We start from the raw sequence: 19,009 nt of genomic DNA, 5'->3' as shown, positions 1-19,009 counted from the left end.
GGTGTGACAAAACCTGACTTAGAATCACTCTAATAATGAAAACGTAAGCCAAATCATTCAGAGTAAATCTCACAGGCGAACCACAAATGCCAAACAGCTTTGTTAACTCAGGTTTTTTCCAAGACATAAAAATTGTCAAGAGCGCTCATGCCTTTTCTAAAAATAGACACAGTTATAAATGTTTAAGAAGGAGAGAAAAGCTTCCACTTAAAAAAAAAAATGTTTTTCATATAATATCAAGAATCTCGCATCGAAAAGCGCACCCAGAACAACGAGAAATAAAAACTGTCACCTACCGTCAAATTTCTTGTGCCTGGACACGAAAGTGGTGCGCACAAAGTGACTCGTCTCCTCCACCAGGTTTTCAAACTCCAGTTTGCTTTGCTGGCTTAGCTTGTCTTCCATTTCCGTGGTGCAGCACGTGTACTCCTGAGGACAGATTCTTAAGTGTTCCCCTGCAAGGAGTACGTAAACGTCAGCATGGAATAAGGGGTTCAGGGAGTTTGCTTCTCTGACATTTCCCTCAGATCCTGGGGTCCTTGTTCCACCATCCCCCCAGCCCTCCCCATGAACTCTAATCTGGGCCTCAGGGTATCTAACCTTCCAAATACTCCAGACTGAAGTTAAACCCACCCCATGGTTTGAATGTCTATGACCCCCCAAAATTCCTATGTCGAATCCTAACCCCCAAGGTGATGGTATTAGGAGATGGGGCCTTTGGGTGGTGATTAGATCATGAAGGGGATTGGTGCCCTTCTAGAAGAGACCCCAGAGAGCAATTTGTCCCTTCTGCCACTTAGGGACACAGCCAAAAGATGGGGTCTGTGAAACAGGGAGCAGACCCTCACCAGACACTGAATCTACCAGTGACATGATCTTAAACTTCCCAGCCTCCAGAACTGTGAGAAGTAAATGTTTGCTGTTGATAAGCCACCCAGTTTATGGTATTTCTGTCGTAGCAGCCCAAAGGGACTGAGAGCTGACATTTAGTTCCAGCCCCTGTCATGTAAGTGAAGGTACATTAAAGACCCCAGAAGACCACGACGATTTTCCTGCTTTCATTTGAAATGTACCAAGTAATGCCGGGTGACAAGAGATGCAATACAGTTATAAATGTGCTTATCTTTGGAAACCTCAAGTGAGGCAAGAGACATTCAGCCCCATCACCATAGTGTGTTAGACAGCAGGGCCAAGAAAAGATGGCAATCATTCGCTGTGTTCTGTCTCTGCCCGTCCGACCATCAGAACGCATCAGCTTTCCTCCCAGTGAAAGCAAGTGTGATTTTAATGGCTGGTCTCCTGTGCCACGTGTTCCCTCGGTTAACATTTCTTGTCAGAGAGAAAATGTTCTCCTGCAAGGAGGAAGGCACTGGTGGGTTTAATTAATGCTTATGTTGTATGGATGTAAAGCAAAAGGTAATGAAAGTCTTGGGTTTAATTCAATAGATTTATCTCTTGATATACTGGGCCACTTCTTTTGACAATATTGCTTTCTTCGGTGCTATTTGCAAGTGGAAGCCAAGCCCTTGTTGAAATTAAAATGGTCTGTTATTGCATAAAATGTGAATTTCCAATTGATTCAGCTCCGTCAGTGTCAAAAATGTTTAACAGAGCCAGCAGAAGGAAGAAGGAAAATCCACCCAACGTCTTGCTAAATAAAACCAACAAATTGTCCCTGTGATTAAAATCACTGTAGGGCATGGAAAAACCAAATGAACGAGTACTTGGTGCGATGATTACAATTCATTTATAATGTTTAACAGTACTTATATAAAATTATGTCCCCATGACCCTGTTTGAAGCATAGGGTGTCTGTCTCATACAGTTGGATGCTTTAGTGCCTACTTAAAACAACTCCAGAATAAAAAAGAATCACGGGTCTGTATTAAAGTTAGATCTTATATAATTCCTGGAAGGGAAGGAGACCATAAAATATCTTAGATATATATATTTTTTTAAAGGAAAGGAAAATGCATTGTACTTGAGAATGATAAACATCAAATTCAAGATAACAGTTTCCTCCCAGGAGGAATTAGGATTTGAGAGAAATGCTCAAATACTTTTATCTATAATCTTTTATTTCATAAGTTGCTTGATATTTACACAGTGTTTATTATATTACTATCATTACTCTTCTATACATTTAAAATATTTTGTAATAAAAACTTCGAAATATGTCATTAGAAAGTAATAGCCACCATAGTGGTGACAGAAAGGAGGGCAGTGGGTAGATACTCAGAAAGAAAAAACAAGCTGCCCTTAACATTCAGAAGCCAGCATGCCAGGTATCCACAGCCAGGTCACCGTAACTATTACACCTAAACAATCTCACAGAGCACACACCTCAGACAAGATTACCCTGAGACCAGAATGAAATGAGACAAAGCAAGGCCACGTCAAAATTTTATCTCAGGGACTTCCCTGGTGGTGCAGTGGTTAGGAACCCGACTGCCAATGCAGGGGACACGGGTTCAAGCCCTGGTCCAGGAGGATCCCACGTGCCGCAAAGCAACTACGCCCGTGCGCCACGACTACTGAGCCTGTGCTCTAGAGCCCGCGAGCCGCAGCTGCTGAGCCCGTGTGCCACAACTACTGAAGCCTGTACACCTAGAGCCTATGTTTCACAGCAAGAGAGGCCACCACAGTGGGAAGCCCGCACACCGCAAGGAGTAGCCCCAGCTCGTCGCAACTGGAGAAAGCCTGCACGCAGCCAGGAAGACCCAATGCAACCCCCCAAAATAATTAATTAATTTAAAAATAATTGGGCTTCCCTGGTGGCGCAGTGGTTGAGAATCCGCCTGCTGATGCAGGGGACATGGGTTCGTGTCCCGGTCCGGGAAGATCCCACATGCCGCAGAGCCATGGCCGCGGAGCCTGTGCGTCCGGAACCTGTGCTCCGCAACGGGTGAGGCCACAACAGAGAGAGGCCCGAGTACCAAAAAAATAAATAAATAAAATTTTAAAAAATAAAAATAATTGTCTCAGCACAGACAAAAACAAGGTGATTGTGCCATCCCCAAAGTACTGAACACCTTCTCTCTCAGGCAGAACGAGCCTCTGTACTTCCTTACCTTTTACAGATTGATCTTCACCCTAGTCTCCCTCCTTGCTGGCCACATTTATTAAGATACCTTATTATAGAATTACCTCTGCTTTCCGACAGCCTCCGATCTAGCGCGAAGCCCTGCTTCTTGGAACTCTTCCCAACATCACCCACCCAAATCCAAATCCTACAGAAGATTCTGTTGAAGTCCCTCTTACTGAGAAACCCTTTGGTTCTCCCTGGTGTATCCTCACTTGCTGCATCGAGTGGTAACTCAACTCGTTCAACTACAGGTGTGCTCCTGATGAGCTCCTATTTGAAGGTATTGACCATACCAAAAAGAGATGGGATAGAACCATGTGAATTTTGAAATTTTCCCACATGTGATTCTGATACATCCCATTGAGAAAAGTAGTTCTAGAGTTGAAAACACTGGGAAGGAATAAGTATGGCGTTATCAAAAGCAAATGGTCTGGGCTTCCCTGGTGGCGCAGTGGTTGAGAATCCGCCTGCCGACGCAGGGGACACGGGTTCGTGCCCCGGTCCGGGAGGATCCCGCGTGCCGCGGAGAGGCTGGGCCCGTGAGCCGTGGCCGCTGCGCCTGCGCGTCCGGAGCCTGCGCTCCGCAACGGGAGAGGCCACAACAGTGAGAGGCCCGCGTACCAAAAAAAAAAAAAAAAAAAAAAGCAAATGGTCCACAAATCACGAATTTTCTTTTTATAAAATACCAAGGCTAACTGATAAGAAATCAGTTAGATCCCAAACAATTAAATCAGTTAAATCCCCCTACTCTGTTTCCTATTTCCCCCTACTCCATTTCCTACTATATTATGCACAAATGAAATGTCCATTTCTCAAGATTTAGTACATCAGGACTGCATTCTACTTCTGAATCATTACAACCGAGTTTACAACAAAATGCATGGGACTTCTGGTGAAAAACTGACCAAAAGAAAATAAACATCTTATGACCTGAGGGAAATAGCTGTATTTAGGATATTTGTGGGAGAAACCCTGTGGATCTACATTCATGAAATTAGATTGGATTGGAGGTCTTATAATCTCTAATCACTCCAAGAAAATCAGTATTTTATGTCAAGTGATAAATAAAAGGAGAAAGATACTTCTTAGTGGGACAAATTTAAACCAAATTTATTTCTTGTGTGTGTGTATATATATAGTCATGGAAGTATATGTAAGAGGCTGCCTTATTAATTCAAAGCAGTGTTAGAGTTTTTGAATTGAACTAAAGTGTCCTTGAGAAGTCAACTCATGTCTCCTCCTCTGTACGGGTCCCTGGCAGAGAGATAATGAAAGAGACAGAGAGACAGAGATTAAAAAAAAAGATAGAGAGAGAAAGTGAACAGATGGGGAGATCGCCAGAATGTTGAAGAATCGTGCTATAGGAAGAGTAATTCTTTCGTGCAAAGTTCTTGTTCGAGTTCCTAGGAAAAGACCACGACGATGCCCCCAAACACAAACCAGCGCCCATGAAACCTGTGGTCCATTGAGACTGAGCCTAGCTTCCTTCCTAACACATCACTAGGTAAGAAGGTTGTGGAGGAATAAAACTCTTGAACAGCTCCTCTCTCCCCCTAATTTGAGGCCACTGCTAACTGCCAAAACAACCTGATGACTTTGAATGACCAAAAAGACTTAGGACAACTGGACAATTTGTTGTGAGTAGGTTCATTTATTTATTTTCGTTTTGGCCCTAGAACAGGGGTGTGCAAACCATAGCCTCTGGGCCAAATCCAGCCTACCATCTGTTTTTGTAGGATCTGTGAGCAAAATGGCTCTAAAAAAATCAAAAGAATGATATCTTGTGCTATGTGAAGTTTTACGAAATTCCAATTTAATTGTCCATAAATAAAGTTTTATTGGAAAACAGTCCCACCTACTCATTCATGCCTTGCCTATGGCTGCTTTAGGGTTAGAACAGAAGAATAGTTAGACAGAGACCACAGGGCCTGTAACACCTGAAATGTTGACTTTCTGAAATCAGACACGACAGCTACTTGGCTGTATAAAGGATTACCTCTCACCCTTCCTGTTCCAATTTCTCCAAAGAGCAAGAATATGACACTTTTCTCAGTTTAAATACTTCCTGACACTTAAGAGTATTTGTTTCAATAATGGGATTCTTCCAAAACTGTAATTTATTAGGGAGAAAAACGTGTTGTCCTTTTAGATTTTCCTACCCATACTCCTTTCTCAAATCCCTTTCGGTTCTCTAGATGTTATCTATTACATAACTAGATATAATATTTAGCTCAACTGGAGTACCACCGGGCACCTCTAAGATCACTAATAATAAAGATACTAAATAGCTGGTTCCAAGCAGAAAATGTGGGATTGAAACTATGATGACTGTACCCTGACATATCAAACATGTATTGAAAAATCTATGTGCAAATCATGATGATAGGTTCACATCCCGCAAGATGAGACACTAAGTCAGGAAATCCGCTTACGCAGGAGGCCTGCTTTCTTAGGGCACCTGAAGTTCATGCCAGTGAATTCCTGAGTCCCTGTGTTTTTATAGAAATCTTCATTAGCTCTAAAATAAACAAAAGAAATCGAAAATGTGGAAGAAAGGCGTTCCACCAGGAAGTTAGAGAGTGAGCAAAGGCTCGGTGACATACAATCAGACCATAAACTGTCATCTGTTTTCCAAGACAGAAGAGATGGGGCTGTTCCTCCTACATGCTCCTTTCAACTATGTGTCACTCTTTACAACGTCTTTCCCCAAATGCCTGCCCAGGTGTTTGTTTTCACTCCAAGATGCTGAGGTGACAGCAGAAATGTGATTTCTGCCAGATCGAGCTCCCTCCAGGGATGGCCCAGGGTCTGAAAGTTGCCAGGAATAGACTTGGTGAGTAGCACGGTGGAAGGAGCAGGAGACAGGAGGACCTCATTAACCACAGAAGTCAGCTTCTGTGGGTCGCCTGCAGGAGACTCTCTGCCCTCGGAGGTGACACGCAGGGACCTCAGAATGCACATTCCAAATAAACAAATAACAAAAATGAAGTACCCCGAATGAGTCACATTTCACAGACTATAGACAAACGCTTGGCTTTTATAGTGTTTGGGAGTGTGGAGGGAAATTACTACCCTGGCACTTCCTAGAAGGTAGGTAGGAAATCAAAACACTTTAAAATAAAAAGTACAAAGAAGATGTCAAGATCTCACAACACAGAGCACTTCAACATCTGAACCTCCAAATACCATTTCATTAGAGTGCAATATTTGTCTTAGACTTGGCCCTCTTCAGAGCATACGTTCTATGCCAAAGTTCTCTCATCCTTGAACTATTAAAATCCCCAGTCAATTAGCTGTGTCTGGTACCAAGCTAGGGTCTCCTCACCATTTGATATGTCACCTCAAATAACCAATCATTTTGTTCATCTAGTGCCTGGAAAGTTGACTGGAGCAAAGAATCCAAGGAAACAGGTTTAGGGAAGTAAAATACCCTAGAATAAGTGAACTTACAGCTAGAGTTCCTGATAGCTAAGAAAATTTAAATTGGAGTTAATAGTTCTGGATGGTTTTTGGTGTCATAAAGTTCCTATATGAGCTAATAAGAAGTGGCAGACCTTAGGAAAGCAACATTTTCCAAATGTATGTTCTAGTTCTTTCTTTAAGTTCAAATTCCCCAAACCTCCAAATAAGCGCTCCTTCAACATTTTTCATTGTGAAGCGTTATTATAAACGATCCTTCCATTTCGTGAAGGGCTGCTTTTCTTTAACAAAGTTGTTCATTACCATGATGAAAAATCTTCAAACTTTTACACAGGTTCTAAGAAATTCAATTCATGTTCAGTATACTTCAGTGGATCTTATCACTCAAATAACCTATAATAGTGTCATCCTTGATGTTGTCAACTTGCTGATAAAGACTTTAAATACTAATGCTTTTAGTTATAAAATTTTCACTCTACATTTTGTAAAAATAAATCCTCTGAGTGGCACCCATGAGTTAATTGTTTAAATCTGTTCCAAGAATTGCAGAGAAACGATTTCAAACATTCTGCTCTAGATGGTATAGATCCCACTTCCGTAGATCTTCTGCCAATGATTTTGGTCTTTACCATTTCCTTGCTTCTGTTATTTAGAAAAGCTGATGGTCTGGGGGGTGAAGATGGGGCATAGAATAAAATGTGGTTAGAATTAACAAGGGGTGAGGAGTCTAGGGGATAGAGAATGGGGCACTGCTTGAATCAAGATGGTCTTACAGAGCATGCAGCAGTGAGAGTGCCAGAAGTGATCTTTCCTTTTTGTCACATCTTACTTTGACTCCATATATTATAAAATTGTTAACTCTGTCAATAGTTTGATCATTTTTAAATAGAAGAGGTTTCTCCTTGCCTTAACATGACATATCTTACTTAATTCATACACGTACAACTTTGAGACATTTAACGAAAGCACTGTCCTAACACAAACGATCGTCAGTAATTTGTAAGTGTAGACACATACGCGTGCATACACATACACACACACGAATACATAGCATATTCTTTCCCGGTATTTGTTTAACAAAGTAAAGAATAGAAAGATTTCAGAAAAAAAAATTATTTGCTGCAACTTGTCTTCTTCAGCATAGGAAATAGCTCAACAAAATTGTGGTTAAATTTCACAGGGACAACAGCAAATCTTAACAACGATGTGATTCCACAATTCAAAATATGCCACAAAATAGCCACTCAACTTATTACACCATTTTTTTGGTAAAAAATTAATGCAAAGCCAATGTAAAATGTAATCTCAAAGCTAACTGATGAATCACAGTGTTGTAGTTAACTATTCTAAATCCATAGGAGGGAGGATATTTAATAAAAGTTTTTTGCACCTAGGTCACGGCAAAAGGGAAGAGATGAATGATTTTGTCATTCCTTGAGTTTTCTCAGCCTCTTCTCATCATATCTCTGAATCTTATTGTCATGGATAAAGAAGATGTGGTACACATATACAATGGAATATTACTCAGCCCTAAAAAGGAATGAAATTGGGTCATTTGTAGAGATGTGGATAGACCTAGAGACTGTCATACAGAGTGAAGTAAGTCAGAAAGGGAAAAACAAATATCGTATATTATCACATATATGTGGAATCTAGATGATCTTATTTGCAAAGAAGAAATAGAGACACAGACGTAGAGAACAAACATATGGATACCAAGGGAGAAAGGGGGTGGGAGGAATTGGGAGATGGGGAGTGACATGTATACATTATTGATACTATGTATAAAATAGATAACCAATGAGAACCTACTGTACAGCACAGGGAACCCAACTCAGGGCTCTGTGGTGACCTAAACGGGAAGGAAATCCAAAAAAGAGGGGATCTATGTATATGTATAGCTGATTCACTTTGCTGCAGAGCAGAAACTAACACAGCATTGTAAAGCGACTATACTCTAATGAAAATTAATTTAAAAATTGTTTTAAGTATTAATATAATCAGAAAAACATTGGAGTGAGAAATGATCAAAAGGCAGTACCCACCCCAGAAGTGTATTGAAAATGAACTGGGGAAAGATGGACAGTAGAATTAATGAGCATGTTTTCCCAAGAGATGCACCTGAGACTGCAACATCAGCTTTGAGTTTTCAGACTGCCTGCCTGCCCTGCAGATTTCAGAACTGCCGGCCCCCCAATCACATCTCTTGAGCCAGTTCCTAAAAATAAAGCTCTCTCTCTCTCTCTCTCTCTGTTTCTCTCTCTCTCTGTGTATATATATATATACACACACACACATATGTAAGTAACACAGTATGTGTGTGTGTGTATATATATACACACACACTGTAAACACTTAAATATGTAGGTGGTATAGCGTGTGTGTGTGTCTGTGTGTGTATCTCTACATATATAGATAGAGAGATATATACTCTTGGTTCTGTTTCTCTGAAGAACCATGAGTGATAGACACTAAGACTAAGAACTCCATGAACAGAGAACGTATGGAAACCTGTGTACTGGCTCTACTATCTCCTAAAACATCTACAATGGCACTTACTACGATTGGCTATGATTATCTGTTTACTGAAGTGTAGAACCATTGTTTATTCTTTTTTTTTTTTTTTTCCCTTCTCAATGCCCATCAATCCCAGTATCTGAGATATTGGAGATGGAGGCAGCGCTGTGTTGGCAAATGTTTAACAACCAGCTCTAGGTTTTGAAGGGGAGTCCCGACTTATAGTTTGCCAATTTCTAAGGTATAAATACTCTCATTTCTAGTTACCAAAATGATGTCACCAAATTTCAAGTTGGGAACAGGTGTGCAGCAACACACCATCACGTAATACTTCCTCCATACAGATATGAAGACCTCAAGAGTGTAATGAATAATAAAATGATTAGAAAGTGATAAATTTTGAGAATTTATTACTCTAGTCTTAATAATTAATTTAACTGTACATTTATACAATGTTGTTTTTAAATAATGACTGTGCTTAACCATCGGTTCCCCAAATTCCAGCAAATTTAAGTGAGTTCTCACTGGCCAGTATGTGCCAGTTCAGGTGCACCATGACATGAAGTTCAAGTACTGTATGTTGTTGGTTGGCTTTTTCTTTCAATGAGTTAAGTCCTCAAATTCAATTAAAATGACCCTAGGCCAGTGGAATCTGCCATTTCCACAACCCACATTGACATCTACGGGCCAAATACCTATTTGCCTCAGAAGAAAATTGGCTTTTCCCAGCCATTTCCAGCTACTAACGTACAGTAAAGAATTCCCCAGAGAGGCGAAAAGGAGTGAAATAGAGTAGTTATTTCAGGAACGTTGGAGAGTGGGGACCATGGCTAATAGGCGTGCTTAAAGGAAAAGTCACCATGCGTCACAAGCAGAATTAATGTCACGGAAAGGTAAACCAAAGTGATTGACCCACATTTTGCAATTTTCATTCCCAGGCTGTGGCTGCTATTCCAGGACACAGGGACAGAGTTGAGAAGGAAGCTGTTCCTCTATGCTACTGTTATGAAAGACCTAAGGTTCATTATCCCACAGCCATTTGCTTATACCCACTGCTATTATACCCCAAACCAGTCATTATGAGCCTGTCTTATTTACCTTTGTAGTACCCACTGTCCTAGCATAGTTTTTGGCACATGGAAAGTTCTGTAATAAATGATGAGTACATCTGACTCTTTTGTTCTCTTCAGTCATCCATCCATCCATTCACTTATTCAATTACCATTTATAACATACAAGCAACAGGTTAAGTACTATGCTTGGTGTTAAGGGATAAAAAGAGACTGCTTAAGAAGCTTGGAGTCCAGCAAGGAAAGATATATCTATGAATTAAGACTACCTTACAGATAAGCCTAAGATCTATTGTAAAAAGCACATAATTCTCACCGTTCAGTCACCTCCCAGACGCTAAGGACTCTTACAGGCACAGTGTTAATTACAGAAGCTCTTTAATTGTAACTTTGCCTACTTAATCTCTAGGCGAGCAGTAGTGGTACTGCCTATCTTTCATGTTTCAGTAGCAAGCAGGAGCATCCAAGTAAAGGTTTCACCTGTTTCTCCCACTTCACCCTGGCTTGCATATCTTTCAAACCGCAGGGCCTGAAATCATTTAGCACATGTCCACAAGCATTCATGTTTAAAACAGAATAGAGTATTTCAGAGCTCATCACATGAATTAAGGGTAAGTGTTTCTTGTGAAGGGTTTGCTACCGTTGTGTATAGTCTGTAAGCACTGCGTTATAATTAACAATGTTATTTCTTGTAGTACATTGTAGGCAAAAAGTTTGGAAGCCAAAGTTCAATACTGTGTCGAAGCAATAATAAAGAGGGCAAAGAGCCCACTTACTAATGCATACTTGTGAAACTACAAATAGCCAATGCTTCTTTAGATAGGTTGAACTGATATTATGCATGTTTCCGTCTTCAATAATATCAAGATGTCTTCCCTAGAAGTATTCTTAGAGATGTCTGAGACATCTTTACCATTCTTCCTAAAAACTTTTATACAGGCTTACTTTACACTTGTGTTTCATAGACACATTGTCTTGAGACTCATAACAGAGACCCATAATTGCTCATCTAGAACACGGGGTTTTAAGTAGCACTGGTAAATATGTTGCCAATCTCATGCCTGCTCAAAATTCATTTGCCATGTTGTCTTAGGAACTGCCAAAAAACTTCATATTCAAATGTTCGAAGAGATCTACAATTCTAGAGCCTGAATGTCATCATTATGGGCATGCTTGGTAAAAATCTAGTTATACTGTTTCGACACTGCTTGCCAAATCCAGGCACCAGTTCCAGTTCCAGTTCGCCAGTCACCAGTTCCCAGTAACCGTCTGCATGTCAACTGACCAGAGATGCTGACTGATGTCTCTCTTGTTCTGTAACCCATATGCATAAATCAAGCCAATTGCCGCCTACAGATTCATCCGGAGATGATGATGAATTTCAAGTTTATTGCAACTGTAATCCCACACCCATGTTTGCTCATTCAAAGTTAGCAATTTTTACAATTGAATTTGGTGATCTTGTGGTGATATACAATAAACCAATCTACAAAGGGCTTGTTTTTCACCCTGATAACAGCAGATCAGCATTCTTAATAAATTATATGACAGCTCACTTGAGAACTTACGATTTACTGTTCAAAGCCCAATGGCTGTAAACTAGTGCAGACCAATTTCGTAAAGGGACCGAGGCTAGGTGAGAGTGATTAAGAACCCAATCAAACTGAACTGCATGTAAGCCAGTATGAAAAATTATTTTTCTTTCCCATAAAATACTGCACTTTTAGTAGGCATCTGTAAAAACCATGGTTGCAACACTGATCATATCATATAAAGTAATAAAAGGCAAAGTGACTAGAAATGTTGGAAGATCTATGGTACAGTCTATTTAAGTGCCTGCCTTTATGACAATGAAACTCCGTAATATCTAACCTTTTACAACTGATGGAGCTGTAAATTATTATAATTTATAATAATTACTTTAACTCCCACTAATCATTGAAGATGGATGCCCATAGGTAAATTTCACTCAGCCTCTATTTCACAGGTGAGAGATGGGAGGCCTACAAAAAGGAGATAGTCCTTTTCCCCTGGTGTCACTTTTGCAATTAATAAAGGGCAAGAGTTCTCTTTCTAAAATTTGTGTATGGGGACCTAGATTTTAACATGATACCACTTCAGATGCTATAATAAATTCCATCATCCTTTCCAACCTGGGGCTTTAAAATGTCAGTGTTCAGATGACAGCAGTATAGTCAAGCATTATCATTCAAAAATTTGTGTGATTAAAGCCCAGCCATGGTTTTAAACCAAAAGGAGTATAGAACCTCAGAAGAGAAAGGAATAAAAACTCTCCTGAAATTAAAGCACATATCCCTATATATTTAAAGGAGAACTGAAAGACCAAATTGAATTTTAAAGAACATACCGCTTAAAGACAATTTTAAAATGCCTTTACACACTGTTTTAAAGAAGTACATTATTTTTAACTTAAAACAGATCTCAATAGGAATAAAAACTCAATACTTAAGGGACACTAGGAATAATCACAGCCTTTTCTTCTCCATAGTCTTTTTTGGGGAATATATTTCTCAGACTGGCCTCAAAGGAGGCAGAATCGATAGTTTCCTATATCCTACAATGGACATGAAAACCACGTGTAGTGTTGCTTTTACCCAGCACTTAAAATCCAAATATGCAAAATAGCTGATTAAATTGATTAAATCAATATCATTTAATCTAAGGAAATACTTTATTTATCAGATTGGCTCCTGCAGAGTAAGACATTAGTGGAAAATGGGCTCGAATCAGGCCCTAGTTTTGACGAAAAGGCTAGAGTGGTATGATTAATCTTTGGAGGGCAGATATTGCTTCAAAATGTAACTTTCATCTATGTTTACACATCCCCTCATGGTTATCTGTCATTAAGTTACATACTCTGTCGTTAGACTTCTTATATTAAATATTGCTGTATTAGGAGAAGAGAAAATATACATAATCATATGTGTAGACCATTGAGTACACAAGGAAGATAGAAGTCTAACTTAGCCCGATTTATTTCACAGTTCTTTGGGTAATAATTTTGGGGGGTTCACACTCTTAATTCTTGAAAAATCCCCTGAATTTAAATAATTTCTCCTCCAAGAAATGTACGCTGTTCACCTTAATTGAGGTTAATCTAACACGTCGCACATAACTGCAGTACTTTTTGGTCTGTGCATTTATCACAGTGTTCATTCCAATGCATCTGAGTTGCAGTTATTTACGGAGAAGCCTAATTTCCATTCATCTCTTGTCACACTCCTTCTTAAGTCCTCTACCAAACAAAAATATTGGGAGCACAGAATTATCATGCTCCATTATACTCTGGACCTTGGCAATGCTATTCTCTCTAGATGGAAAGCTATGAGCTTCTCTTCTGCACCTCTTCTTCTGCCCTCCACCCCTTCTCACCCATCAGGTCTCAGCTTAAACACCACTTATTCTGAGCCTTCCCTGACTCTTGAGTATAGGTGAAGTGTCGTCACTACACTTCCTGCTGTCCCAGCACATGTGCACATGGCTCTGCATTACACTGCACTGCAATGCAGTCTGTCCATCCACGTCCTTCTCAGGAGCACAGCCTGCTTGAGGGAAAGGACTGTGTTTTTTTCATCAGCTGCACCTCTACTGCCTAGCTCAGTACCAGACCCATAATGGCACCCAATATATTTTGGTTCAGCAAATAAATACAATTAAAATTGACTCAATAATGTAAGTAATGGACTTTGCACTAAGGAGAATACAAGCATATTAGGACACTTAGGTCGCTTTCACGTCCTGGCTATTGTAAATGGAGCTGCAATGAACACTGTTTTGATAAAGAAGATGTGGCACATATATACAATGGAATAATACTCAGCCATAAAAAGAAATGAAATTGAGTTATTTGTAGTGAGGTGGATGGACCTGGAGTCTATCATACAGAGTGAACTAAGTCAGAAAGAGAAAAACAAATACTGTATGCTAACACATATATATAGAATCTAAAAAAAAAATCGTCACGAAGAGCCTAGGGGCAGGACGGGAATAAAGATGCAGAACTACAAGAGAATGGACTTGAGGATACGGGGAGGGGGAAGGGTAAGCTGACACAAAGTGAGAGAGTGGCATGGACATATATACACTACCAAATGTAAAACTGATAGCTAGTAGGAAGCAGCCTCATAGCACAGGGAAATCAGCTGGGTACTTTGTGACCACCTAGAGGGGTGGGATAGGGAGGGTGGGAGGGAGGGAGACGCAAGAGGGAAGAGATATGGGAACATATGTATATGTATAACTGACTCACTTTGTAATAAAGCAGAAACTAACACACCACTGTAAAGCAATTATACTCCAATAAAGATGTTTAAAAATTTTTTTAAATAAAATTTAAAAAACAAGAATATTAAGTTCACTCATAAAAAATAATTTAAGAGAATCATTGTTGAATCATGGCATATCTAGGAGAAGGCAGCAAAGCTGATGAAGGCCCCAGTAACTGTCACAAACGCAAAGTCTGTACGAGTGATTTTTAAGTGGATTGAATCAAACTTCCTTTTTTAAAAAAAATTTATTTTTTTGGCTGTGTTGGGTCTTCGTTGCTACGCGAAGGTTTTCTCTAGTTGCAGCGAGCGGGGGCTACTCTTCGTTGCGGTGCGCGGGCTTCTCATTGCGGTGGCTTCTCTTGCTGCGGAGCATGGGCTCTTAGGCGCATGGGCGTCAGCAGTTGTGGCTCGCGGGCTTTAGAGCGCAGGCTCATTGGCCTTGGTGCACGGGCTTAGTTGCTCCGCGGCATGTGGGATCTTCCGAGACCAGGGATTGAACCCGTGTCCCCTGCATTGGCAGGTGTACTCTTAACCACTGCGCCACCGGGGAAGTCCCCAAACTTCTTTTTTTTAAGTAATTAATTTGAACTCCCATTTATATTCCTTTATAGAAATCTATTGGCAGTATAACTGTCCCTACACATAATTTTTTAATGAATATAATACCCCAACCGGAATCTAAAGGACAAAATTTGAAAGTACGTCATCTTGGGCCATGGCTAAACTTGAGGTAAAAGAAGTAGTCAGATATTTGACCTACAAGTACTATCACTACAAACACAACAGTATAGATGCAGACTAACAGTGGTACGTTAGGCGAGCACATCAAGTATTACAAATGGCATAGCTCCCACTCATAAGATTTTCTGGAAAAAATGAACAGTTTTTGATAAAAATCTCCAAGTGAAACAAACACAGTTTTCTCCTAGATTTACATCATAGTCATATTCTTAGAAAATTCAGAGTATATTAATATTGCACAACAATACTTCATGTTTCTAGTAAGATGGATTTCGTTTCTGGGCTTATTTCACTGTAAACAGAATTTTTTTTTTTTTTCAGAGAACCTGATAGGATGTTTAAAAGTTGTGCAGGATGCTGGACAAGTCTGCATTTTGCAGGAAGCTCTCACTCCTGGATGGATATCTCTTGGTAACTACCTACCAACTGCCAAGACTAGAATGTTCTAGAAGAGATATCTGCCCTGGAGGAGAGTTGGACTAAATGAACTTAATAGCCCTTTTAACGCTAAGATTCCTACAATATTTTACGTTCTTTATCTAGACAGAAGATATTTAAGGCAAATACATAAGCGTGAGTAGAGTGTGAACCATTGAACGGAAACCATCGTTTCTTTTCTCATTCCTCAATTCACAGCACCTGTATATTCATCCACTCATTCTTTTAGTCATGTATTTGAATGTCTGATGTTACTTCCAAATAATTAACCACCTTGGAATTTTCTGCGGAAAATCAGCCTTGCACTCCAGTTTGAAAATCCCATTGATTGACGTGGAGCTCAACCATCCTCCCAGGTGTCTTTCTGAGGAGTGCTTTGAGGTCGGTGGAGAAAAAGAATTCCTCCCGAACAGAGGAAAAATTAGTTCAGTTTCTCATTTAAAGTGCCCGGGAGATTCCAATCCTTTACACTGCACAATACTTCCAATTTCCTGGAGAAATTCCCAGAAATAAGGCAGGGAGTCGGAGGTGAGTGAACCTGTACAAACCTACTAGAAGAACATCTGACGGTTTTCCCAGACAATCTCCTAGAAGCTATTCTATTTCACTGACACTCCGTTTCATTTTCTTTTCCAACACACGCTCTTAGACAATGGGTTTCTGACAGCACATTTTGTGAGAAGAATCTTTAGCTACCTCTCGGGGAGCATGTTCCTGACACTTTGCCCAACGCATTGTGGAGAGCAAATGGTAGAGCAAGAATTTGTTTCATCACCTTGCTGTGCAAATGGCTGTAATTTACAAGTTTGGAAGCACACATCTTGGGATTCCCAGTAAATTCTCCTTTCTTCTCCCTCCAAATTACTTTTGCTTTTCATGATTGCCCTGCCATAGGAGAGAGACATGGTACGTACAAGGAACGGTGGAATCTAGCCATGCTTGCAAGTTCCATAGGCGTCATCCTTAAACAAATCCTGCTGAGAAGACCACAGCTCTCGTTCAAGCCAACAACCAGACCTGAATTTTACTATTGAGAAGGCTCTAGGCCATTTTCAACAAAAATAACCTTTAATTGCTCATTTCTAGTTCCTCTGAAGAAAGTCTTCTGTCGAATTACCACCTCTTGCAGAAGTATTGTAACTAAAATTGCACCAGCACATGGCGAGGAACACACCCACATCCAGTGCTGGTTTGAGTAAAGATAAACTGTGACACTTCACACTGAGAGAGAAGTAAAGACACCAGACTCTGGTGCTTGAAAGGTCATAAAGGCATCCGCCCGCCTCGATTTCACAGAAGTCCGTATGTAGCCAAGCTCATTCTCTCTTCCAGATTCAAGCATGATGGCTTCTCTTTCTCTAAGATAACCTTTGGGTGTAAAAGTGTCTCAATCTTTAAAAGAGTGTCTCAAAAGCTAAGAATAATATTGGATTCAAATTAAGAATGGTATCTGGATGACTAAAGTGACTTGAGTAAACAGTATGTACAAGTATAAGACCAGCAAGCATGGATCTCATTCTCCATGTTAAGGAGTAGACCAAAGTCAGCTTGTTCAAGGCTATGCCCTGCGGGGGGAGAGGTTAACACCAGGACTGAGGAAATCAGTAATACAGTGATCATAATTATAATGAACAATAATCCAAGAAACAAAGGAAATAATACACAGTCTTCTTTTTTTTTTTTTTTTTTTTTTGCGGTACGCGGGCCTCTCACTGTTGGGGCCCCTCCCATTGCGGAGCGCAGGCTCCGGACGCGCAGGCGCAGCGGCCATGGCTCACGGGCCCAGCCGCTCCGCGGCACGTGGTATCCTCCCGGACCGGGGCACGAACCCGCGTCCTCTGCATCGGCAGGCGGACTCTCAACCCCTGCGCCACCAGGGAAGCCCCACAGTCGTCTTCATACCCTGCAAGCTCGTCTCACTCCAAACCTCCAAGGTAGGTTTTATTGTACCTATTTACTCATCTGTAGGGGTGAAGCAACTTACTTCCAAGGCCCACCCCTTCTTGAAACTGCCTTCACTTAGCAAGCATGCTATTTTTTCCCTTGATTGCATGCCTATTTCTGGTGATTTGTGGTTAAGGGGGCGGGTGGAGATTCTGGGTCCGAGACAAGAGTAAAAGCAGCTTGAAGTTACCCGGTAGTGCTGTCATGAGTTATTTCAGTCCCTCCTTGCCCTAAAGAGTTGAATATTTTTATCTTTAATTTTTACTAGTTGAAGGGAGTGCGGCCCAAGGTCATAGAGCTCCTCTGTAGTGAGCCCAGAATTCAAATGAAATTGGATTGTACTCCCATGAGTGCTTTCTCATCTGTGACTACCCCCTCTCCCTTTGCCCAAGTCTAACAGAAGTATCTCTCTCCAACTGTCTTGGGTTCTTGAGTTCTCAGTTTTTGCCCAGGTTGCCTCAGGCTTATTCCAGATTCAATTCGGTCGGAACCTGCCCCCCTCCCAAATCCTGAAGTACAACTTGTCTCTGGGGACACATGGATCCTGGTATAGGTTTTGAGAAGTTATTCAAAATGAGACAAAGTGGAAAATTTTCCTAAGTTCATTCCTGTAAGAAACAAAAAAGAACAAAGAAAAAATACCCAAGAAATAGAAAAGCTTTAGCCAATCAACGTTAAGACTTCGGGTCTTTGAAGTCATGGAGGCATGAGTTTGAATCTTTGTACTCCAACTTAGGAGCTGTGTGACATGTCAAATCAGGCATGATACAATACTCCCATTCACAGCCTTGCAGGGAAGATATAATACAATAACCTACAGGAAAGTGTCTAACTTATATTTGGTGTGCAGTGATACTTTATACATACACATATATATTTGTTTCTTTTCCTTCTTGATCCAAAGCCATAGATGGCATTAGAGCTATAACTGTCTCAACATCAAACCCCTTGTTCCTTTCTCTTCCTTCAGCCCTCAGGCTAAAAGAAATCACTGGAATGTTCTTCCAAGTAGCAATTCAGATGTGAACCACCAGCTTCTCCCTTTCTAGGCTAACTCATATTTTGGATTCTGTCTCTTTTCATGGCAAAGCATAGGTTTGCCTCAGAGCTGCTCATTCCAATTTGATAGCCAAGAAATGCCTCCAGATTTCAGCCTTTTTGAAGAACACAGGGAAGGAGTAGGTGAGAACTGAATTACCCACACTACCTACATCCACAGACTTTCTTTTGATTATTTAGCACTCATCTCCCTGGAACGTGGTCTTTCTGAAAGCCAGATTATCATCATTTATCTAGCAACACCGGAGTACAATAAATATGCAATATACACATCTAAAATTTCTGCCCCAAAGAGAATATTATCAAAGGATAACTTTTAAAAGGGGGTTAATCATTATTTCTACAAATATAAGATAAACATTTATCGAGGATCATATTTAACTAATTAATGAGAGAACAAGTAAATAAGATGTTATAACTGGTTCAAAAGTTAATTCAAGGAACCA

General features: G+C 40.4%; 1 protein-coding gene across 2 annotated transcripts in view; it reads right to left on the bottom strand.

The window, feature by feature from the left end:
- GPC6 (glypican 6) overlaps positions 1-19,009 on the bottom strand; it is a 1,090,913-nt gene that overhangs the window by 815,406 nt on the left and 256,498 nt on the right. For both annotated transcript variants that reach the window (XM_059042316.2, XM_067016260.1), the window contains exon 2: positions 297-455. In XM_059042316.2, coding sequence (XP_058898299.1) covers positions 297-455 — 159 coding nt within the window. The remainder of the gene's footprint in view (positions 1-296; positions 456-19,009) is intronic.

This window comes from Kogia breviceps, chromosome 16 (assembly GCF_026419965.1).
Source record: "Kogia breviceps isolate mKogBre1 chromosome 16, mKogBre1 haplotype 1, whole genome shotgun sequence".
NCBI lineage: Eukaryota > Metazoa > Chordata > Mammalia > Artiodactyla > Physeteridae > Kogia > Kogia breviceps.
This window is presented reverse-complemented; position numbering and strand designations above follow the sequence as displayed.